Source organism: Pleurodeles waltl, chromosome 2_2 (genome assembly GCF_031143425.1).
Source record: "Pleurodeles waltl isolate 20211129_DDA chromosome 2_2, aPleWal1.hap1.20221129, whole genome shotgun sequence".
NCBI classification, from domain to species: Eukaryota; Metazoa; Chordata; class Amphibia; order Caudata; family Salamandridae; genus Pleurodeles; species Pleurodeles waltl.
Window position 1 is genome coordinate 1,160,930,095 of NC_090439.1, and position 17,731 is coordinate 1,160,947,825.

General features: G+C 48.0%; 1 protein-coding gene across 6 annotated transcripts in view; it reads left to right on the forward strand.

Moving 5' to 3' along the window:
- Positions 1 to 17,731, forward strand: part of LOC138282998 (casein kinase II subunit alpha-like) — a 193,079-nt gene that overhangs the window by 102,506 nt on the left and 72,842 nt on the right. For 5 of the 6 annotated variants that reach the window (XM_069221099.1, XM_069221097.1, XM_069221095.1 and 2 more), the window contains exon 5: positions 16,058 to 16,108. The exons of the other annotated variant lie outside the window; for it this stretch is intronic. In XM_069221099.1, the coding sequence (XP_069077200.1) occupies positions 16,058 to 16,108 (51 nt within the window). The remainder of the gene's footprint in view (positions 1 to 16,057; positions 16,109 to 17,731) is intronic. 6 annotated transcript variants of the gene reach the window in all.

Genomic DNA, 17,731 nt, shown 5'->3' on the forward strand with positions numbered 1-17,731 from the left:
CAGGTGATGCTGAGGTGAGTGGCAGTGTGAGGGACAGGTGATGCTGAGTTGAGTGGCAGTGTGCGGGATAGGTGAACAGCCAGAAGGGGATCAGTGGGGGGCCTCTTCCTCCTCAGAGATGTGAGGTGAGTGGCAGTGTGAGAGACAGGTGATGCTGAGGTGAGTGGCAGTGTGAGAGACAGGTGAACAGCCAGAAGAGGATCAGTGGGGAGCCTCTTCCTCAGAGATGCTGAGGTGAGTGGCAGTGTGAGGGACAGGTGAACAGCCAGATGAGGATCAGTGGGGAGCCTCTTCCTCAGAGATGCTGAGGTGAGTGGCAGTGTGAGAGACAGGTGATGCTGAGGTGAGTGGCAGTGTGAGGGATAGGTGAACAGCGAGAAGGGGATCAGTGGGGGGCCTCTTCCTCCTCAGAGATGCTGAGGTGAGTGGCAGTGTGAGGGACAGGTGATGCTGAGGTGAGTGGCAGTGTGAGAGACAGGTGAACAGCCAGAAGAGGATCAGTGGGGAGCCTCTTCTTCCTCAGAGGCTGAGGTGAGTGGCAGTGTGAGGGACAGGTGATGCTGAGGTGAGTGGCAGTGTGAGAGACCGGTGATGCTGAGGTGAGTGGCAGTGTGAGGGACAGGTGAGGCTGAGGTGAGTGGCAGTGTGAGAGATAGGTGAACAGCCAGAAGAGGATCAGTGGGGGGCCTCTTCCTCCTCAAAGAGGCTGAGGTGAGTGGCAGTGTGAGGGACAGGCGATGCTGAGGTGAGTGGCAGTGTGAGAGACAGGTGAACAGCCAGAAGAGGATCAGTGGGGAGCCTCTTCCTCAGAGATGCTGAGGTGAGTGGCAGTGTGAGGGACAGGTGAACAGCCAGATGAGGATCAGTGGGGAGCCTCTTCCTCAGAGATGCTGAGGTGAGTGAGTGGCAGTGTGAGAGACAGGTGATGCTGAGGTGAGTGGCAGTGTGAGGGATAGGTGAACAGCGAGAAGGGGATCAGTGGGGGGCCTCTTCCTCCTCAGAAATGCTGAGGTGAGTGGCAGTGTGAGGGACAGGTGATGCTGAGGTGAGTGGCAGTGTGAGAGACAGGTGATGCTGAGGTGAGGGGCAGTGTGAGAGACAGGTGAACAGCCAGAAGAGGATCAGTGGGGAGCCTCTTCCTCAGAGATGCTGAGGTGAGTGGCAGTGTGAGAGACAGGTGATGCTGAGGTGAGTGGTTGTGGGAGGGATAGGTGAACAGCCAGAAGAGGATCAGTGGGGAGCCTCTTCCTCCTCAGAGGCTGAGGTGAGTGGCAGTGTGAGGGACAGGTGATGCTGAGGTGAGTGGCAGTGTGAGGGACAGGTGATGTTGTGGCGAGTGGCAGTGTGAGGGACAGGTGAACAGCCAGAAGAGGATCAGTGGGGAGCCTCTTCCTCAGATGCTGAGGTGAGTAGCAGTGTAAGGGACAGGTGATGCTGAGGTGAGTGGCAGTGTGAGGGACAGGTGATGCTGAGTTGAGTGGCAGTGTGCGGGATAGGTGAACAGCCAGAAGGGGATCAGTGGGGGGCCTCTTCCTCCTCAGAGATGCTGAGGTGAGTGGCAGTGTGAGAGACAGGTGATGCTGAGGTGAGTGGCAGTGTGAGAGACAGGTGAACAGCCAGAAGAGGATCAGTGGGGAGCCTCTTCCTCAGAGATGCTGAGGTGAGTGGCAGTGTGAGGGACAGGTGAACAGCCAGATGAGGATCAGTGGGGAGCCTCTTCCTCAGAGATGCTGAGGTGAGTGGCAGTGTGAGAGACAGGTGATGCTGAGGTGAGTGGCAGTGTGAGGGATAGGTGAACAGCGAGAAGGGGATCAGTGGGGGGCCTCTTCCTCCTCAGAGATGCTGAGGTGAGTGGCAGTGTGAGGGACAGGTGATGCTGAGGTGAGTGGCAGTGTGAGAGACAGGTGAACAGCCAGAAGAGGATCAGTGGGGAGCCTCTTCCTCAGAGATGCTGAGGTGAGTGGCAGTGTGAGGGACAGGTGATGCTGAGGTGAGTGGCAGTGTGAGGGATAGGTAAACAGCCAGAAGAGGATCAGTGGGGAGCCTCTTCTTCCTCAGAGGCTGAGGTGAGTGGCAGTGTGAGGGACAGGTGATGCTGAGGTGAGTGGCAGTGTGAGAGACAGGTGATGCTGAGGTGAGTGGCAGTGTGAGGGACAGGTGAGGCTGAGGTGAGTGGCAGTGTGAGAGATAGGTGAACAGCCAGAAGAGGATCAGTGGGGGGCCTCTTCCTCCTCAGAGAGGCTGAGGTGAGTGGCAGTGTGAGGGACAGGCGATGCTGAGGTGAGTGGCAGTGTGAGGGACAGGTGATGCTGAGGTGAGTGGCAGTGTGAGGGACAGGTGATGCTGAGGTGAGTGGCAGGGTGAGAGACAGGTGATGCTGAGGTGAGTGGCAGGGTGAGAGACAGGTGAACAGCCAGAAGAGGATCAGTGGGGAGCCTCTTCCTCAGAGATGCTGAGGTGAGTGGCAGTGTGAGGGACAGGTGAACAGCCAGATGAGGATCAGTGGGGATCCTCTTCCTCAGAGATGCTGAGGTGAGTGGCAGTGTGAGAGACAGGTGATGCTGAGGTGAGTGGCAGTGTGAGGGATAGGTGAACAGCGAGAAGGGGATCAGTGGGGGGCCTCTTCCTCCTCAGAGATGCTGAGGTGAGTGGCAGTGTGAGGGACAGGTGATGCTGAGGTGAGTGGCAGTGTGAGAGACAGGTGAACAGCCAGAAGAGGATCAGTGGGGAGCCTCTTCCTCAGAGATGCTGAGGTGAGTGGCAGTGTGAGGGACAGGTGATGCTGAGGTGAGTGGCAGTGTGAGGGATAGGTAAACAGCCAGAAGAGGATCAGTGGGGAGCCTCTTCTTCCTCAGAGGCTGAGGTGAGTGGCAGTGTGAGGGACAGGTGATGCTGAGGTGAGTGGCAGTGTGAGAGACAGGTGATGCTGAGGTGAGTGGCAGTGTGAGGGACAGGAGGCTGAGGTGAGTGGCAGTGTGAGAGATAGGTGAACAGCCAGAAGAGGATCAGTGGGGGGCCTCTTCCTCCTCAGAGAGGCTGAGGTGAGTGGCAGTGTGAGGGACAGGCGATGCTGAGGTGAGTGGCAGTGTGAGGGACAGGTGATGCTGAGGTGAGTGGCAGTGTGAGGGACAGGTGATGCTGAGGTGAGTGGCAGTGTGAGAGACAGGTGATGCTGAGGTGAGTGGCAGGGTGAGAGACAGGTGAACAGCCAGAAGAGGATCAGTGGGGAGCCTCTTCCTCAGAGATGCTGAGGTGAGTGGCAGTGTGAGAGACAGGTGATGCTGAGGTGAGTGGCAGTGTGAGGGATAGGTGAACAGCGAGAAGGGGATCAGTGGGGGGCCTCTTCCTCCTCAGAGATGCTGAGGTGAGTGGCAGTGTGAGGGACAGGTGATGCTGAGGTGAGTGGCAGTGTGAGAGACAGGTGATGCTGAGGTGAGGGGCAGTGTGAGAGACAGGTGAACAGCCAGAAGAGGATCAGTGGGGAGCCTCTTCCTCAGAGATGCTGAGGTGAGTGGCAGTGTGAGGGACAGGTGATGCTGAGGTGAGTGGCAGTGTGAGGGATAGGTAAACAGCCAGAAGAGGATCAGTGGGGAGCCTCTTCTTCCTCAGAGGCTGAGGTGAGTGGCAGTGTGAGGGACAGGTGATGCTGAGGTGAGTGGCAGTGTGAGAGACAGGTGATGCTGAGGTGAGTGGCAGTGTGAGGGACAGGTGAGGCTGAGGTGAGTGGCAGTGTGAGAGATAGGTGAACAGCCAGAAGAGGATCAGTGGGGGGCCTCTTCCTCCTCAGAGAGGCTGAGGTGAGTGGCAGTGTGAGGGACAGGCGATGCTGAGGTGAGTGGCAGTGTGAGGGACAGGTGATGCTGAGGTGAGTGGCAGTGTGAGGGACAGGTGATGCTGAGGTGAGTGGCAGTGTGAGAGACAGGTGATGCTGAGGTGAGTGGCAGGGTGAGAGACAGGTGAACAACCAGAAGAGGATCAGTGGAGAGCCTCTTCCTCAGAGATGCTGAGGTGAGTGGCAGTGTGAGGGACAGGTGATGCTGAGGTGAGTGGCAGTGTGAGGGACAGGTGATGCTGAGGTGAGTGGCAGGGTGAGAGACAGGTGAACAGCCAGAAGAGGATCAGTGGAGAGCCTCTTCCTCAGAGATGCTGAGGTGAGTGGCAGTGTGAGGGACAGGTGATGCTGAGGTGAGTGGCAGGGTGAGGGACAGGTGATGCTGAGGTGAGTGGCAGTGTGAGGGACAGGTGATGCTGAGGTGAGTGGCAGTGTGAGGGATAGGTGAACAGCCAGAAGAGGATCAGTGGGGAGCCTCTTCCTCCTCAGAGAGGCTGAGGTGAGTTGCAGTGTGAGAGACAGACGAGCACGCTGAAGAGGTAGTGTGGTTGGTCTGTGGTCCTCTGATTGTCTGAGAGGAAGGAGAAGTGATGCTGAGAGGAAGAGTGGATCTTAAGAAGGAGCAACAATACATAAGCTTGGGGGGGAGGGGGTGAAAGAGCAGAATGGTAGTAAACATCATTCTGATGCACCACGTGGGAAGAAATGTTATAGGAGCTAAACGGAGGTGTAAGTACAGAAGGGATGTGAATCTATTCCTTGAGGGTGACTGGGTTCTCAACTGCCCTAACTGGATATTCCAAGCCATGTGGAAACTGTAACATGTTTACCATGCGTTTGCTGTCGCATTTTCTTTTACAATTTTCAATACGTTTTTCATTTCATCCTTGCAAAACCTGTGATGTTTTCTACACACACAGCAGATAATCTCAAGCTTATGACCTGGGCTTATCTTTTCACATGAAAATTGTTGACTGCATCATGTTTATTATCTGGTGCAGACATTCATGGGAAATCCTCCCTCATCACCTGATAATTCTGCCCCTACTTTTCCGATGTTTTTTGCGCCATAAATCTTATTTTCCATTTTATATTATTGAATTTTATGACCCTAATGCACATTTACAATCAATTAATAATTCTAAAGCGCATCTTATCACCCGTGGGGTCTCAAGGTGCTGTTGGGGGTGCGCTGCTCATTAGAAGAGCCAGGTATTGAGGTCCTCCCTGAACTGCTTCAACGAGGCAGCCTGTCTGAGGTTGAGTGGGAGCGCGTTCCATGTCCGGGCTGCGAGATTAGAGAAGGATCTGCCCCATCAGTGCTTTTCCTGATTCTGGAGATGGCGGCGAGGGCGAGTTACCTTTCAGCTTTCCTTTGTCACACCCTGCACACTGTGTGCCAAACTCCACTTGCCGGCTTATCTTACATCTTTTCTTTCTTTCTAAGGTTGTACTTTGACCCTCCCCATAGAGTTTACCTTGAGTTCCCTGGCTTTGCAGACCTTCCTCTTAAACATACTACAGCATGCAGATTAACGCTGGTTCTCATGTGGTATCTTTAAACTAACTTTGCAGTCTCTGACGTATTTCAGGATTGTAGATTACTGTCACATTATTGGGATCAATGTACAATCACCATTCGCAAACCAGGCATATACATATTGCATACCAAATAGTTTGTGAATGGGAATGCACTCTGCGATGCCATTGATAAGCTAACAGGTCCCTATCACTAATTGGCCACTAACAGTGCATTGCAAACCAACCTGCCTCTTTCATATTAACAAGGCAGTTCACAATATTAACCCCCTTGTTTTGGCTACTAATGAAGGGATGGAAGCCTGGAAGGGACAGCAGACCAACATCCCCACATCTGCATTTCTATACGCGACACCTTTTCTTACAAGGCAGCTTGTATTAATAAAAGGAACAGGAGCTACTTTAATAACAAGTTTCCCGTTTGGGAACACATTGAACGCAGCACTTCTCAGGAACTCTGTCGACCCATGCCCAATTTCATTCTCTCAAGTCTTGTCAACACGTTTCCCAAAGGGGAAGCTGTTCCTGGGACTTTATAAGCAGTTACTTTCTTCTTTTTGGTTCCACTGTCTATTTGCGATGATGATTGCAGTCGCAAACAATTGATAAATATCATTGTAATTCACAATTTGCAGGGTGCATCCCTTTCCCTTCTTATAGGTAAGCACCCTTAGTCCCCACTTTTTGCCAGGTATCAGATGTAATTTCGACTGAAAGTGCACTGGACTTCTGCTACCCAAGTCCCCAGTGCCAGATCTCTTTTCCCCAAAACTGCACACTCGTTTTCCTAATTAGCAAAACCTTTAGCACCCTGTATAAGTCAGTTGTAAATGGTACTCCTGGTATCTAAGGCTTGGGATACTAAAGAGGGTCCCCAAGGCCTCCAGCCTTAATTGTGCCACTTTGGGGGACCCCTCACCAAGCACATGACCGCCTTCCATTGTCTTGGTGCAGACAAAAGTGAAAACAGTATGGCTCAAAAACCTGTGTGCCATGTCCCCTGACACTGCTTGCAGTATAGTAAGTCACCCCTCTAGCATACCTTACAGCTCTAAGGCAGAGTGCAGTATATTACATGCGAGGGCATATCTGCATGAGCAGATATACCCCTGCTGTGTCTTTGTCAGTTCTCAGACATAGTAAGTGACTAGGGAAGCCATTTTAAACACTGGTCGTTACGAGTTCCCCAGCTACATTATGGCTTCGTTCAAGATAGGGATGTTTGGAATCAAACATCTCGTATTGGTGAACCCACAGTGATGACAGTATTGGATTTGCCAATACATGCACCCAGAGGGCACCTTGGAGGTGCCCTCTGAAAACCTACCAGCGACTAGTGTGTTGACTGACTGGTCCTGACCAGTTCAGCCACCTTAGCCACTTTTCTGACCCCCTAAGGCGGGAGCCAGCTCGCTTGTCAGAGACAAAAACTTGCACTGGGCAGGGGTGTTGACACCTCCTCCAGGCAGGATGGGCATTACAGAGTGGGAGGCTTTAACATCCTAGCTGCCTTTTGTAAAGCAACCCCAGTCTCTCCAGATGAGGGAGATGACCAACCTCCCTGTCCTGACCCCTCTACTTGGTGGCATGACAGGCGGGAAAATTAGTCAGATTAGGATGTGAGCCTAAGGTGGAAGAGCTCAAGTGGACACCACTTTTTACATTCCTGTATCTTAGTTTGGATGGAATTAGACCTCTAGGATCAGGGTGATGCCCACTTCCCAACGGAAGTGGTCATAAAGAGGATGTAGTCATCCTAAAGGTGGGCAACCCATTGGCTGCCAACTGGCATTCCCTGTAACACCCCTAAATTGAGTATTTAGGTGGCACCCCTGAACTCAAGAACTCTGATTCTGATGACCTAAGAAGCACAAGGACATAAAGAGTCCCAGCAGCAGAAGAGGAGAAAAGAAGCAGCTGACTGGTACCAACCCCACCGGACGGTCTGCAATCCTTGAAGGGCACTGTGCCAAAAGACTACTCATCCTGCAACTGAGCCTCCAGAAACCCAGGACTGCCTGCCTTCGAAAAAGACTGAAGGCTCCTGTGAGCAGCGGGTCTGCTTCCTAATCAGCTCTAAAAAACGGACTCTGCAGCCTACGGAGCCGCAAAGACACAACACCTGAAGTCACCCCACCCGCCATCTCTGACCTGAGTGGGAGTGGCGTTCCGGTGCCAACAAGGTTCCCTAGTTCCCCAGAGTCAGTCCATTGTGGTTTCACCCCTCCTGGACTCCCCAAAGTTGCCTGCACCCTCTGCACGAAGGCCCCCTCTCCTGCAGCCTGTGTGGTGAGAGAAACCCAACCCCTGAAGCAACCACTGCACCCGTCGCCTACAGCCCAAACTGAAGTGGGTCCCAGATGTCAACTGTCCCCCAGCTCTCCTGAGCTCCAATCTACTGTGGTTTTACCCTTCCTGGACTCGACGACAATGCCTGCAGCCTCAGTGTTGGAAAGTGGGTTATTAGTAAGAGCAGGTAAGTACCTACAGTTAGCAATAGACTACAGTACCCCACTAGGTCCAGTTGGGTCTTAATAAATTAATTCCAGCTCAACCCTTGGTAGCTTGGCAACGAGCAGTTAGGCTTAACTTAGGAGACAGGTGTTTATAGCATTTAAAAATCACAAAACGGTAAATAAGTAAAACACAATAAAAATCCAACACCAATATATACAAATAGATGATATATTTATCTTTAAAATGACACTCAAATAACAAAAATCCATTAAAGGGAACAGGAGATATGATTTTTTAAAGATTTAAATGTTTTTTAGCGCATAGAAACTAGAAGCGCCAATCTCGATTTCTGGTCAGACTCGACCAGGGCAAAGTCAAAATTTGAGGCCGATCGCAATGAAGCCCTGCTCGGCTACAATGAGCATCGGCCAAAGTTCTGCCTTCTGACTTAGTCTTTTTTTCAGGACACGTTTCTTCACCCGGACACAGTCGCAATTTGGATCCGACCTACCAGGAGCCCTCTTCGGATACGCGTTGCAGGAGACCTCGGTGAAGAATTCTACCTTCAGACTTAGATGATTTTTCGTGAGTGAAATGTTTGTCTGGACTGAACTTGAAATTGGATCTGGCCTCCCTGGACCCCTCTTCAGATACGCTGCGCTGGAAGCCTCGGTCAACTTTTTACGTTCGGACTTCGTCACTTTTTTGGAGTTTTTTGTGTCTGACGTCGGATGACTCTCCAAAGTCAGCTGATTTTGAGTTGACGTTGTCGGATTGCTTTTCCAGGAGTGACCTAGTGAGATCCTGTAAGTATGGGGCTCCGGAGCTCGTGGTCGACATAAGCCAGCTTGACTCACGACGCCGGGTAGGTTCCTTTATAGAGCTTTTTTCCAAACGTTCTCCAATTTTCTATAAACTTCTGGATCTTAATCCAGAAGGTCCAGGAAGGTCCTGTATGAGTCCACAACTCACCTCAAGTTTCCAGAAGTTCTGAGTTAGGACTCCAACTCCCAGAATTCACCTTGCTCAAATCCAAAAATTACCACTGGACAGTGGTCAGCTGGTCAATTTTTTCTGGCTTTGATGCAGGGGAGTCTGGTCAGCTATTTTCTACCTGTAGCAAACAGTTGAAGGCAGACACAGTCCTTTTTGCGGTGAAGCCCGAGTGTGCAGCTGGTGTAGTCGTTCAGAGTGCAGTGTCCAGGTGCAGGTCAGGGGTCCAGTAGTGCTTCTTCTTTGTCTTGTTCCTTGGAGGGATCTGAGGTGTGGGTGCATCGCTGCCATATTTATCCTCGCTCCTAGGATGTAAAGCAAGGGGGGAGGGGGAGAACATCTGTCCAGTCACAGGCAGGCCACCACCCTCTTGGATGACCACTTCCTGGGAAGTGTGGCAAAACATTACTCAAAAAAACTAAATCTCAGAAATGTAAACTCAGAGGTTAGGTCTGGATGAGCCCACTCACTGGTGTTGTTGTGTAGCCATTTTAGCTATACCTTTACACACGTTATTATAGCAAACTAGGCCTGCCGCTGTGCACTTTAGCCTAGATATGCTTTTAACAGTAGCCACATTTTCGGTCTTGTTTTATTTTCTCTATCTAGCTGTTCTTTGCCTAGGTCAGCACTGCATTCTTAAACAGACATTTCTTTCACTCTGTGCTTTTCTAAAGGCTGCAGTAAGATAGGTTGCTGGCAAAAGTGGTACGCGTTGTCTCCAATATTCACTGAAACATACACACTCTTACGTGGGGATCCTTTCTTGGAACATCAGATGTTTTAAACACTACTTTGACCCATGTACGTTAGAGGGAGATTCCAGCCAGATGATCACAACTGTATGCTGATCGCTCCACTACACCTGCTTATGTAGACTACAGGCCTCTTGCTCAGGTATGAGGGATGATGTCTTCCCAGGAGAACCTGAAAGGCAGAATTAGAGCTTAACATGCTGTGCTCTAACATAGCCTAGGTAGGAACTATCTATACAAACCCTAGTGACAATATGGCAGCGTTATTCTTGTGTTTTATTCTCCTTGTCACTTTTTAAAATCCTGTTGTGCTTCATCGTCCTAGTTATTGCAATACATGCTATATTATCTTAGCTGCAGTTACTTCAATAAAACCTTATTGAACTATACTCTGCCTCTGACTGTCCTTGCATATGGGAGACTAATATAACTGAGAGAAACGGATGAGATCTGAGTGACCATGATTCTCCTGAGGAGTCATTTATGTCATGCACCCGGTTGCCCAACCATCCCTGCTCTTGGGTGGAGATGAGGCACTGCTAGTTAGCCGGAACAAACCTGGATTAGGCCAACAAGCGTCACATTGTGTGGGTTCAGATTCAGTCTCCTGCAGTACAGGTGATTCTGCCGTTTAAATCAGGTAGTCTCATTAGGATAATGAGAACCTATGCAACAGTGTGGCAAAGTTCCCTAATACACCCCTTTCCATTCCTCTCCTAATATACCCAGGGGGCCACCTGGCTGGTTTTGCAGGAAATTGGGAAGTTCCACTTGCAGAACCAAATGTCCTTCCCTCCTTTGACGTCCCGTTTGGCACCCCCTGCCCCTCCCCAATAACCCCCGCCACCTCAACCCCCCACCCACATTTCTCCTTTGACATATCTTCTCCCCCAGGCACTTCCTTTGTGTTCAGCCCAGGCCACTTCATACCTCGTCACGGCAGCCAGGCCAATCCGAGAAGGGCAGTACAGAGCTGAAACTGATAACTTTCAGAAAGAGTTTTAAAACACTTTCTATGTGCAAGTTATAATAAATTCAACAGTGGCAAGTTGTTGAATGTAGTAGAACACTACGTTTCATACCAAACTTAATATATATAGCTCCTTTTGAGACTTTATTAATTAAAAATAAACTCTTCCCTTGTTAGCCTTTGGAGCCTATTCACTACAATGGGGGAAAACGAATTTAGCTATTTTTCCATCACAAGTCCTTATAAAACATCTCTTATGGAGACCCTGCTTATAGTTACACTGCAGCCAATCCTGCGGACACTTAGGGCACACCTTAGGGGTTACTTGTAAGTAAAAATAAGGCAGTTTAAGACTTTGGAACTACTTGTAATTCCAAAGTCGAATTTGAGTGTAACATTGACTTAAAAGCAGCCAGCAAGGCAGGTCTGCCTTTAAAATGACCCTGGGCACCTCAGCAGAGCACCTATGGTTGCACCACCAATGCTGGGGTCCCTAAACCTACATGCCCTACCATATACTAGGGACTTATGGGTAGGTTGACACAGCCAATTATAATTAGCTTAATTTGCATAAGGCCCTGAGACTGGTTAGTAGTGCCCAGGATACCATCAGAGTCAGGAAAACACCAGCATAAGTGAAAAATGATGGCAAAAAGTTAGGGGGCTGCAATCCAGTTTTCCCACACTAAGACCACAGGACCCCTCAATGGCGAGTGCTCCCAGACACAGAAACCAAATGCCAAAGGACACCCCTGCATCTGTCGCCCCTTGGGTTTGAGAAGAGGACCAAAGGTGCATCTACGTCCCGAGGACCCCACATTTGTTACCTACCTGTTGGTTTTCCCCAACTGGCTTCCTTGCCAGATCCTGCAGCCTTTTTCCCAAGGAGTTCAATCCCCATTAAAATACATTGGGCATCCAACGCTGTACTACAGCTCTGTACCCGGCCACCTCATTGCTGGCCGGAGTGACTTGTTAGTCTGGTGTTGACCTTTGCCCAATACTTACCTTAAGTCACTGAGATGGGTCTCGTCAGTCCTCGTAAAGTACATGTTTGCTGAATTTATTTTCCTCCCATAGGTTAACCTTGAAAAACTCAAAAATTGCACTGTTTTCCCTTTTGCAAGTAAAACGTATTTATGCTTAAGAACGTGATTACCTTGCAACGAAGTTCTTGGTTAAAAAATATATATAAAATGAAGTGTTATTTTTCTAAATTAGTCTCTCATATGTACTTTGAGGGTGTCTCATTTATTGTCTCTCTGAGTACAACAAATGCTTTGCACTACCCTCTGATACGCCTAACTGCTCGCACACTACCACAAAGTAGAGCGTTAGTACTATCTACTACAAAGCAAACGGGGGATTCATGAGACTCTCTTTTTAGTGCACTATGTGTATGTAGAGGGCCGGCTTCCTACACTCCTCTTCATAGTCCTAAGAATGGCTCTCAAAACACACTTGATAAGTTATAAAGGCTTTTCCGAACTGCAGACAAGGTTGGTACTCTTTAGCAGTTGCGTGTGGTTTTGCGAAAGTCTTGAGTACATCAGTCCCTTTGTTATTTCTCATATGTAGTCAGCAGAATCTCAGTTGAAGGCTGTGAGTATATTAACCTTTGTACCACATGCCAAGGATGGTACTGATGCCTTAACGCCTACTGTCTCCAAGAGCTTTGTTTACCCAAGTCTCAGTGACATGCATAGTTTTCTTTTGTGGGGGCAGATACATTTATGTGCTCAGCTGTGAGCCCAGAGGCAAGGCTGGCATTTATCTAATGCCCAAGCTGCCAGTCTTGCTTCCAAGTTACCTCTAAATGCCAACCTTTCTTCTTCCTTTTCGTGCCAGGCTCCCCTGACCACATAATCCTCAGGACCGTATGTAGCTGAGCACAAGCTGGTAGTTTCCTACACAGCATTTCTCCCATCAGCATCTAATCATTTCCTCCAGACTGTATTTGTAAATGTAGTGGGTCTTTAGTTTGCAGGTTTTAGCTTAATAATTGGCTCAGTTCAGAATATCACAACACCCTGCTCAGCCACATTTTTGGACAATTAGAACTCGGGCCCGATGCCACCTTTGATGCGGCCATTGAGACTGACTTATGTAGGTATCATGAGCCGAAGGATGGTCGCTGGATGGGCTGGTGGGAACCTGCCCGGGACTTCGTACACTCCCTTTGATGCCTGGCTCTCATGGTGGTGAAACGAAGAGCTGAATTTCTGGAAGTCTGGTTTGTAGGGTGAGAGGGATAACGTCTGAGTGTATTGTTCTGGGTCTGGATATTGTAGAATCAGTTGATTTGGTCTAGTTTTTCATCAGCTTTATCCTTGTCCTCACAGAAGACTTGTAGGCATGCGGCGCGGAGTCCGTAAGGGTCACAGTGGTGAGGGACTGTGCGTGGAACTGTCTGTGTGAATACTTAACTAATAGGGTTTCAGGCCACCTGCATGCGTGAAGTTTGATTTTCAGACCTCAGGAGGTACTGTATGAGCTCTAAAACCTTGCTGCAGACAGCCAGTCCAGATGTTAAATGCACACACATAACAGGGGTCAAACAGAATTTAGACAATATCCAGGTTGCAGGAGAAGCCTACAAAGAATGTTATATTCTGGACAAGAAACCAGAATAATGCTGATGGAATCAATCCTTACATCAAAGCAGCTGGTAGAACTGTGAAATGAAAGAGCTGAATGAAATGCATATGATGGACTACCAGGTCATAATTTGTACCCCCTGGTTATTCAGCGATGGAACTATCTTGTGCTTTGAAGGAGTAATAAACAGCGGTTAGGCTTCATAGACACAGAAGTTAAAGGCACTGGGGGATTTGAGAACACACTTGTAGAGAACCAGACAAACAGGAAATCTTTAATGAGTTGCAAAAAAAATTCAACCTGAGAGAAGTGCTGTGAGAATCTTGGGAAAAAAAAACTTCAAAATCTAGTTCTGGAGAGCAGTACTTGTGCCATACCCAGACAGCAACAAGGAACTTTGGCGAATACAACAAACAGCGTGTTTCTCTCCGCGTATGATCCAGTAAATGCAAGTTAGACATCCACAAGCAGTGTAAACAAGTGGAATAAGAGACATTCCTCGGATGATGTATGCATGTACAGATGTATGCAAACCAAATGTCAACATGCAGCATAGGCCAGTGCTGCGGAAGAGACAAGTGAGCAAGAATACAGCCTTACGTATGCAGATCGAACAGCGTGCAGCAAAGGGGTGCACAAAACGCAGCGGGCAGGGATGCTATCAAACCTACCTCCACATGCAGTGGAGGCTCTTGCAGCTAAAGAGTGCCTTGTGCCGTTCTGGAGGTGAAGGATTGTTCTCCAGATGCATGCTGGAGGGTCGATGAAGGTGCCTACAAGTTGAGCTGTGGCATGAGTTACAAGTATGGTAAAGAATAAACATGGTAGTAAGTCTGGCTTTTGAGAAAGGAGGCCATTTTTCCCAGTGATTTGCCAACACCATTCACGACCACAGTTTAAAAAGGCTCTGTGTTGCAGAGCACTCTGTGCAGAGAACGTGCCCAGAAGCTTAAGACTGATAACCTGATAAAATGAGTTGGGAACGCCACCAACAGTGGTGAGCATTTCTCTGATAGCTGCTGGACAGGAGCACATGTTCTTAAAATTTTGGAAAATTGCATAGTAATATGGTATTTTAAGAGTAAACATTGAACATTACTTGAGGCGATAGATGGTTAACATCTCCAGACCCTTAATATCCATAACAATGATTTTTAAAATTAGAATGTGTGTGTATATTAGTGTGTGTGTTTCTGTGTGTGTGTGTATGTATATATATCAAGCTATGGCACCTTAAGCAACGGATGCTGATTGAAAAGGATGCAGCATATTTAAGTCGCTTCCAGACCTTGTCTCATGTGATGCACATGATGGTTGCCCATTGGCCCTCGATGCGATTATTCACATAGTGACGTAAAGGTTTGAAGGCAAGGGATGATAGTCATTGGCAGAGAGAAAGGCGGGAGATCTGAAGAAGTGACCAGTGAAGGAATCGACAGGACAGCGGAAAGGAAAGATGGTTGAAGGTTCTATGGTGAATGGAAAGGACCAAGGGTGACCTTATAGGAGAATAAAGTGCAGGCTTGTGGAGGAAAATGGCAGCTCAGAAAATATCACAAAGGTAAATTAATGCATTCAAATGACAAAGTACAACCTTCAGGGCTAATGAAGGGGTAACCTTAGAGGAGGGATTGGAGGGAAGGTCTGAATGAAAGGGCAGGTCAGTGGAGAGATTGGACAAAGACTTAGAGAAGATAATGGGGTGAGTAAACAAAGGAAAGAACAGAAGAGAAGCTGAATAGTGGAAAGTGGCGGGATAGTGTGCAGGAAGACTGGAATGAACCATCAAAGAGTGAGAAGTAGCTTGGAGACTATTGAGGTGGCTAGATGGGATTTCTTAAATAAAATAGAAGGTCTGTTGCTGAGAAAACTAACTTGGGTTACTCCACAGATTCCAGCAGTGGCCTTGCATCTGGAGATGGGGCTGAGAAGCGCGTACGCTCAAGGTTTAGCCGGGTGGTACTCTTTGTTGCGGTGATATTAAGGTGCAAAGATAATGCCTTTAGGGTTTTATTGAAGAAATAATTAACAGATATAAAGAATAAGTGGATTTGGTATAGAATTTTTTTTTTTAGCAGTTGAGAAGTTTTGGATGCAAGGAGCTAAACCGCAGTGAGAAGAGGGTGTGTGAGTGCTAGGGAAATGAATAGTTGTGAGGTTTCTAGACCTCACACTGAAGCAGAGAGGAGAAGAAGGACATTCAGATCACCCAACCCAGAGCAACCTCTCCAGTGTGTCATTCAGAGAGTTGGAAGGAATTCTCTCCAGCAGTAAACAGTGTTGCGTGTCCTTTCACCACGTTCAGTTGTATGCATTGGTTTAGCATAGGAGGTTTGTGTTAAGAGGTGCCACACAGCCCCAGAAAAGGCATGTTGTAGGTCATACTTTGTTTCAATCCGAGTGTCATTAATCCGACCACCCAAAAGTTATGGTTTACCTTATCAGGTCATTTTAGTCCGATCTTTCCTTTCCAAATACATTTGCAGCCATGCTGCGTTTTCCTTGGATCTCCTTTTTTGAACTCTGCCCTCTTTGCAGGGACAACATTCACCCTCATCTTCTGTTTTCCAAGCCCCCTCTTTTTGTTTGCCCTTTCCTTCGTTGTACTCCTCTCCTGGTGCAGAATCCCATGAGATGATGCAGAGCTGTGCAGTGAGCAGCAGCATCTCGAGGCAGTGATGGCGACAGAAGGGGGTGAGAGGGGCTGAAGGAGCTCCATTCTGTACACACATTGCTTGGGGTGAAGTGGTGCTGGGGTCTCTGCCCAGGTACTCTTGTTTCATTGGAATGCCTCAGCCCAGGTACTGCTGGTCTTACCTTCACCTTGTCCTTGCAGGTGGATTGCTGGCACTTGTGCACAACACTAAGTCTTTCTTTTCTTTCCTTATGTCTTGTGAATGGGTCGCCCACTAGTCTCGGACGCCGGCATTGGTCTTCGAACATGTGAACAACACAGACTTCAAGGTAAGGAACTTGTTTCAGTTGGTGCCCTTGACGCCTCTGAGATGCCCCATGTGTTAAGGCTTTCTTATCCCTTTATCCCAAGGCCATGTCTGAACTGTTTAGAAATCTACATCTGACTTTGGGTGGAGGGCAGGCTCCGCTTTCCTACAAAGCCTTTAGAAAATTAGTTTAGTCAAGATTGCAGTCGAGTGCAGGTGAATGTGATTGTCATTGCAGGTGAATTAAAATCTAATTTAAAAAAATAAAATAAAATTGTAATTGTTTCCACACATTAAAAAGCCCTTCCTTCATGCACAGAAAATATTTATTTCGAGCAGAACGCCTGGAATAGTTCTTTTATTTTTAGAAGCTCCACTGTTGTAGCTAATAATTTAATTCCAGGATGATTTCAACAATGTTATGATATAAAATGTCTCAACTTCTGGATTTTCTGTCTCTTATTAGACTTCCAAGTCATCCCTACCTACAGCCATGTCACTCATATGTGCTCAGTCCGTGTGTCTTTCCTAGAATAATATAGACATTTGTGTTAACAGTATGTCTAAATTGAAATAGAAGAGCCACCACGATACGTTTCATGGACAAAACCTAAATGTAATCATAGCCTATGCTCATATCATTGGAAGAAAGATTCAAATAGCCAATCAGTCGCTTTGCTACAAGGAGTCAATCTAAAGACGTAGAGAGGATGTTGGCTGGTTACACGTTTATAGCCGTGAGGAATGATGCAGAGGAAAGGCAGCAAAACAGGTAAAGGATATGGCAAATTTATAAGAAGGCTAGATATCACAATAGGATAATTGTTATTCTATATAACTTTATTAAGCATATAATAAAACTGATATATATTTAAACAAAGAGCTAATAACAGCCTGATAACTCCTGTCAGTCCCATTCATAGTTAACCTGTTGGTATCTAAACAATCTAGAGGAAAGACTCAGATAAAAATATTAGGAGCTTTCAGATTTAAATTAAAGCAAAAACAGGAAGTGAAATGTAGTTAAACACTATAGATGAATTATGTTTTTGAAACAATATGTTCGATGGCATCTGTCGCTGTAGATACGCATGTTTTGCAATAGCTCGCCATCTGGTGTTGGGCCGGAGTGTTACAAGTTGTTTTTCTTCGAAGAAGTCTTTCGAGTCACGGGACCGAGTGACTCCTCCTTTTGTCTCCATTGCGCATGGGCGTCGACTCCATCTTCGATTGTTTTTTTTTCCGCCATCGGGTTCGGACGTGTTCCTGTCGCTCCGAGTTTCGGAACGGAAAAATAGCTAATTTCAGAAGATTTTCGTCGGTATTGTTGCGTTCGGGGTCGGCGTAGTTAGATTCAACACCGCATCGAAGATCGAAGAGCTCCGGTGCCCTTCGGGGTAATTTTTTCGATCCCCCGTCGGGGCCTGGTCGGCCCGACCGCGTGCAGAAGAACGCCGATGGAACGGACCCCGTTCCGTTTCTGTCCCAAATGCCACAATAAATACCCCTATACAGACCAACACTTGGTCTGCAACCTGTGCCTGTCACCTGAGCACAGCGAAGACACCTGCGAGGCCTGTCGTGCGTTCCGGTCCCGAAAAACTCTCCGAGCCCGTCTAGCCAGAAGACTTCAGATGGCGTCCGC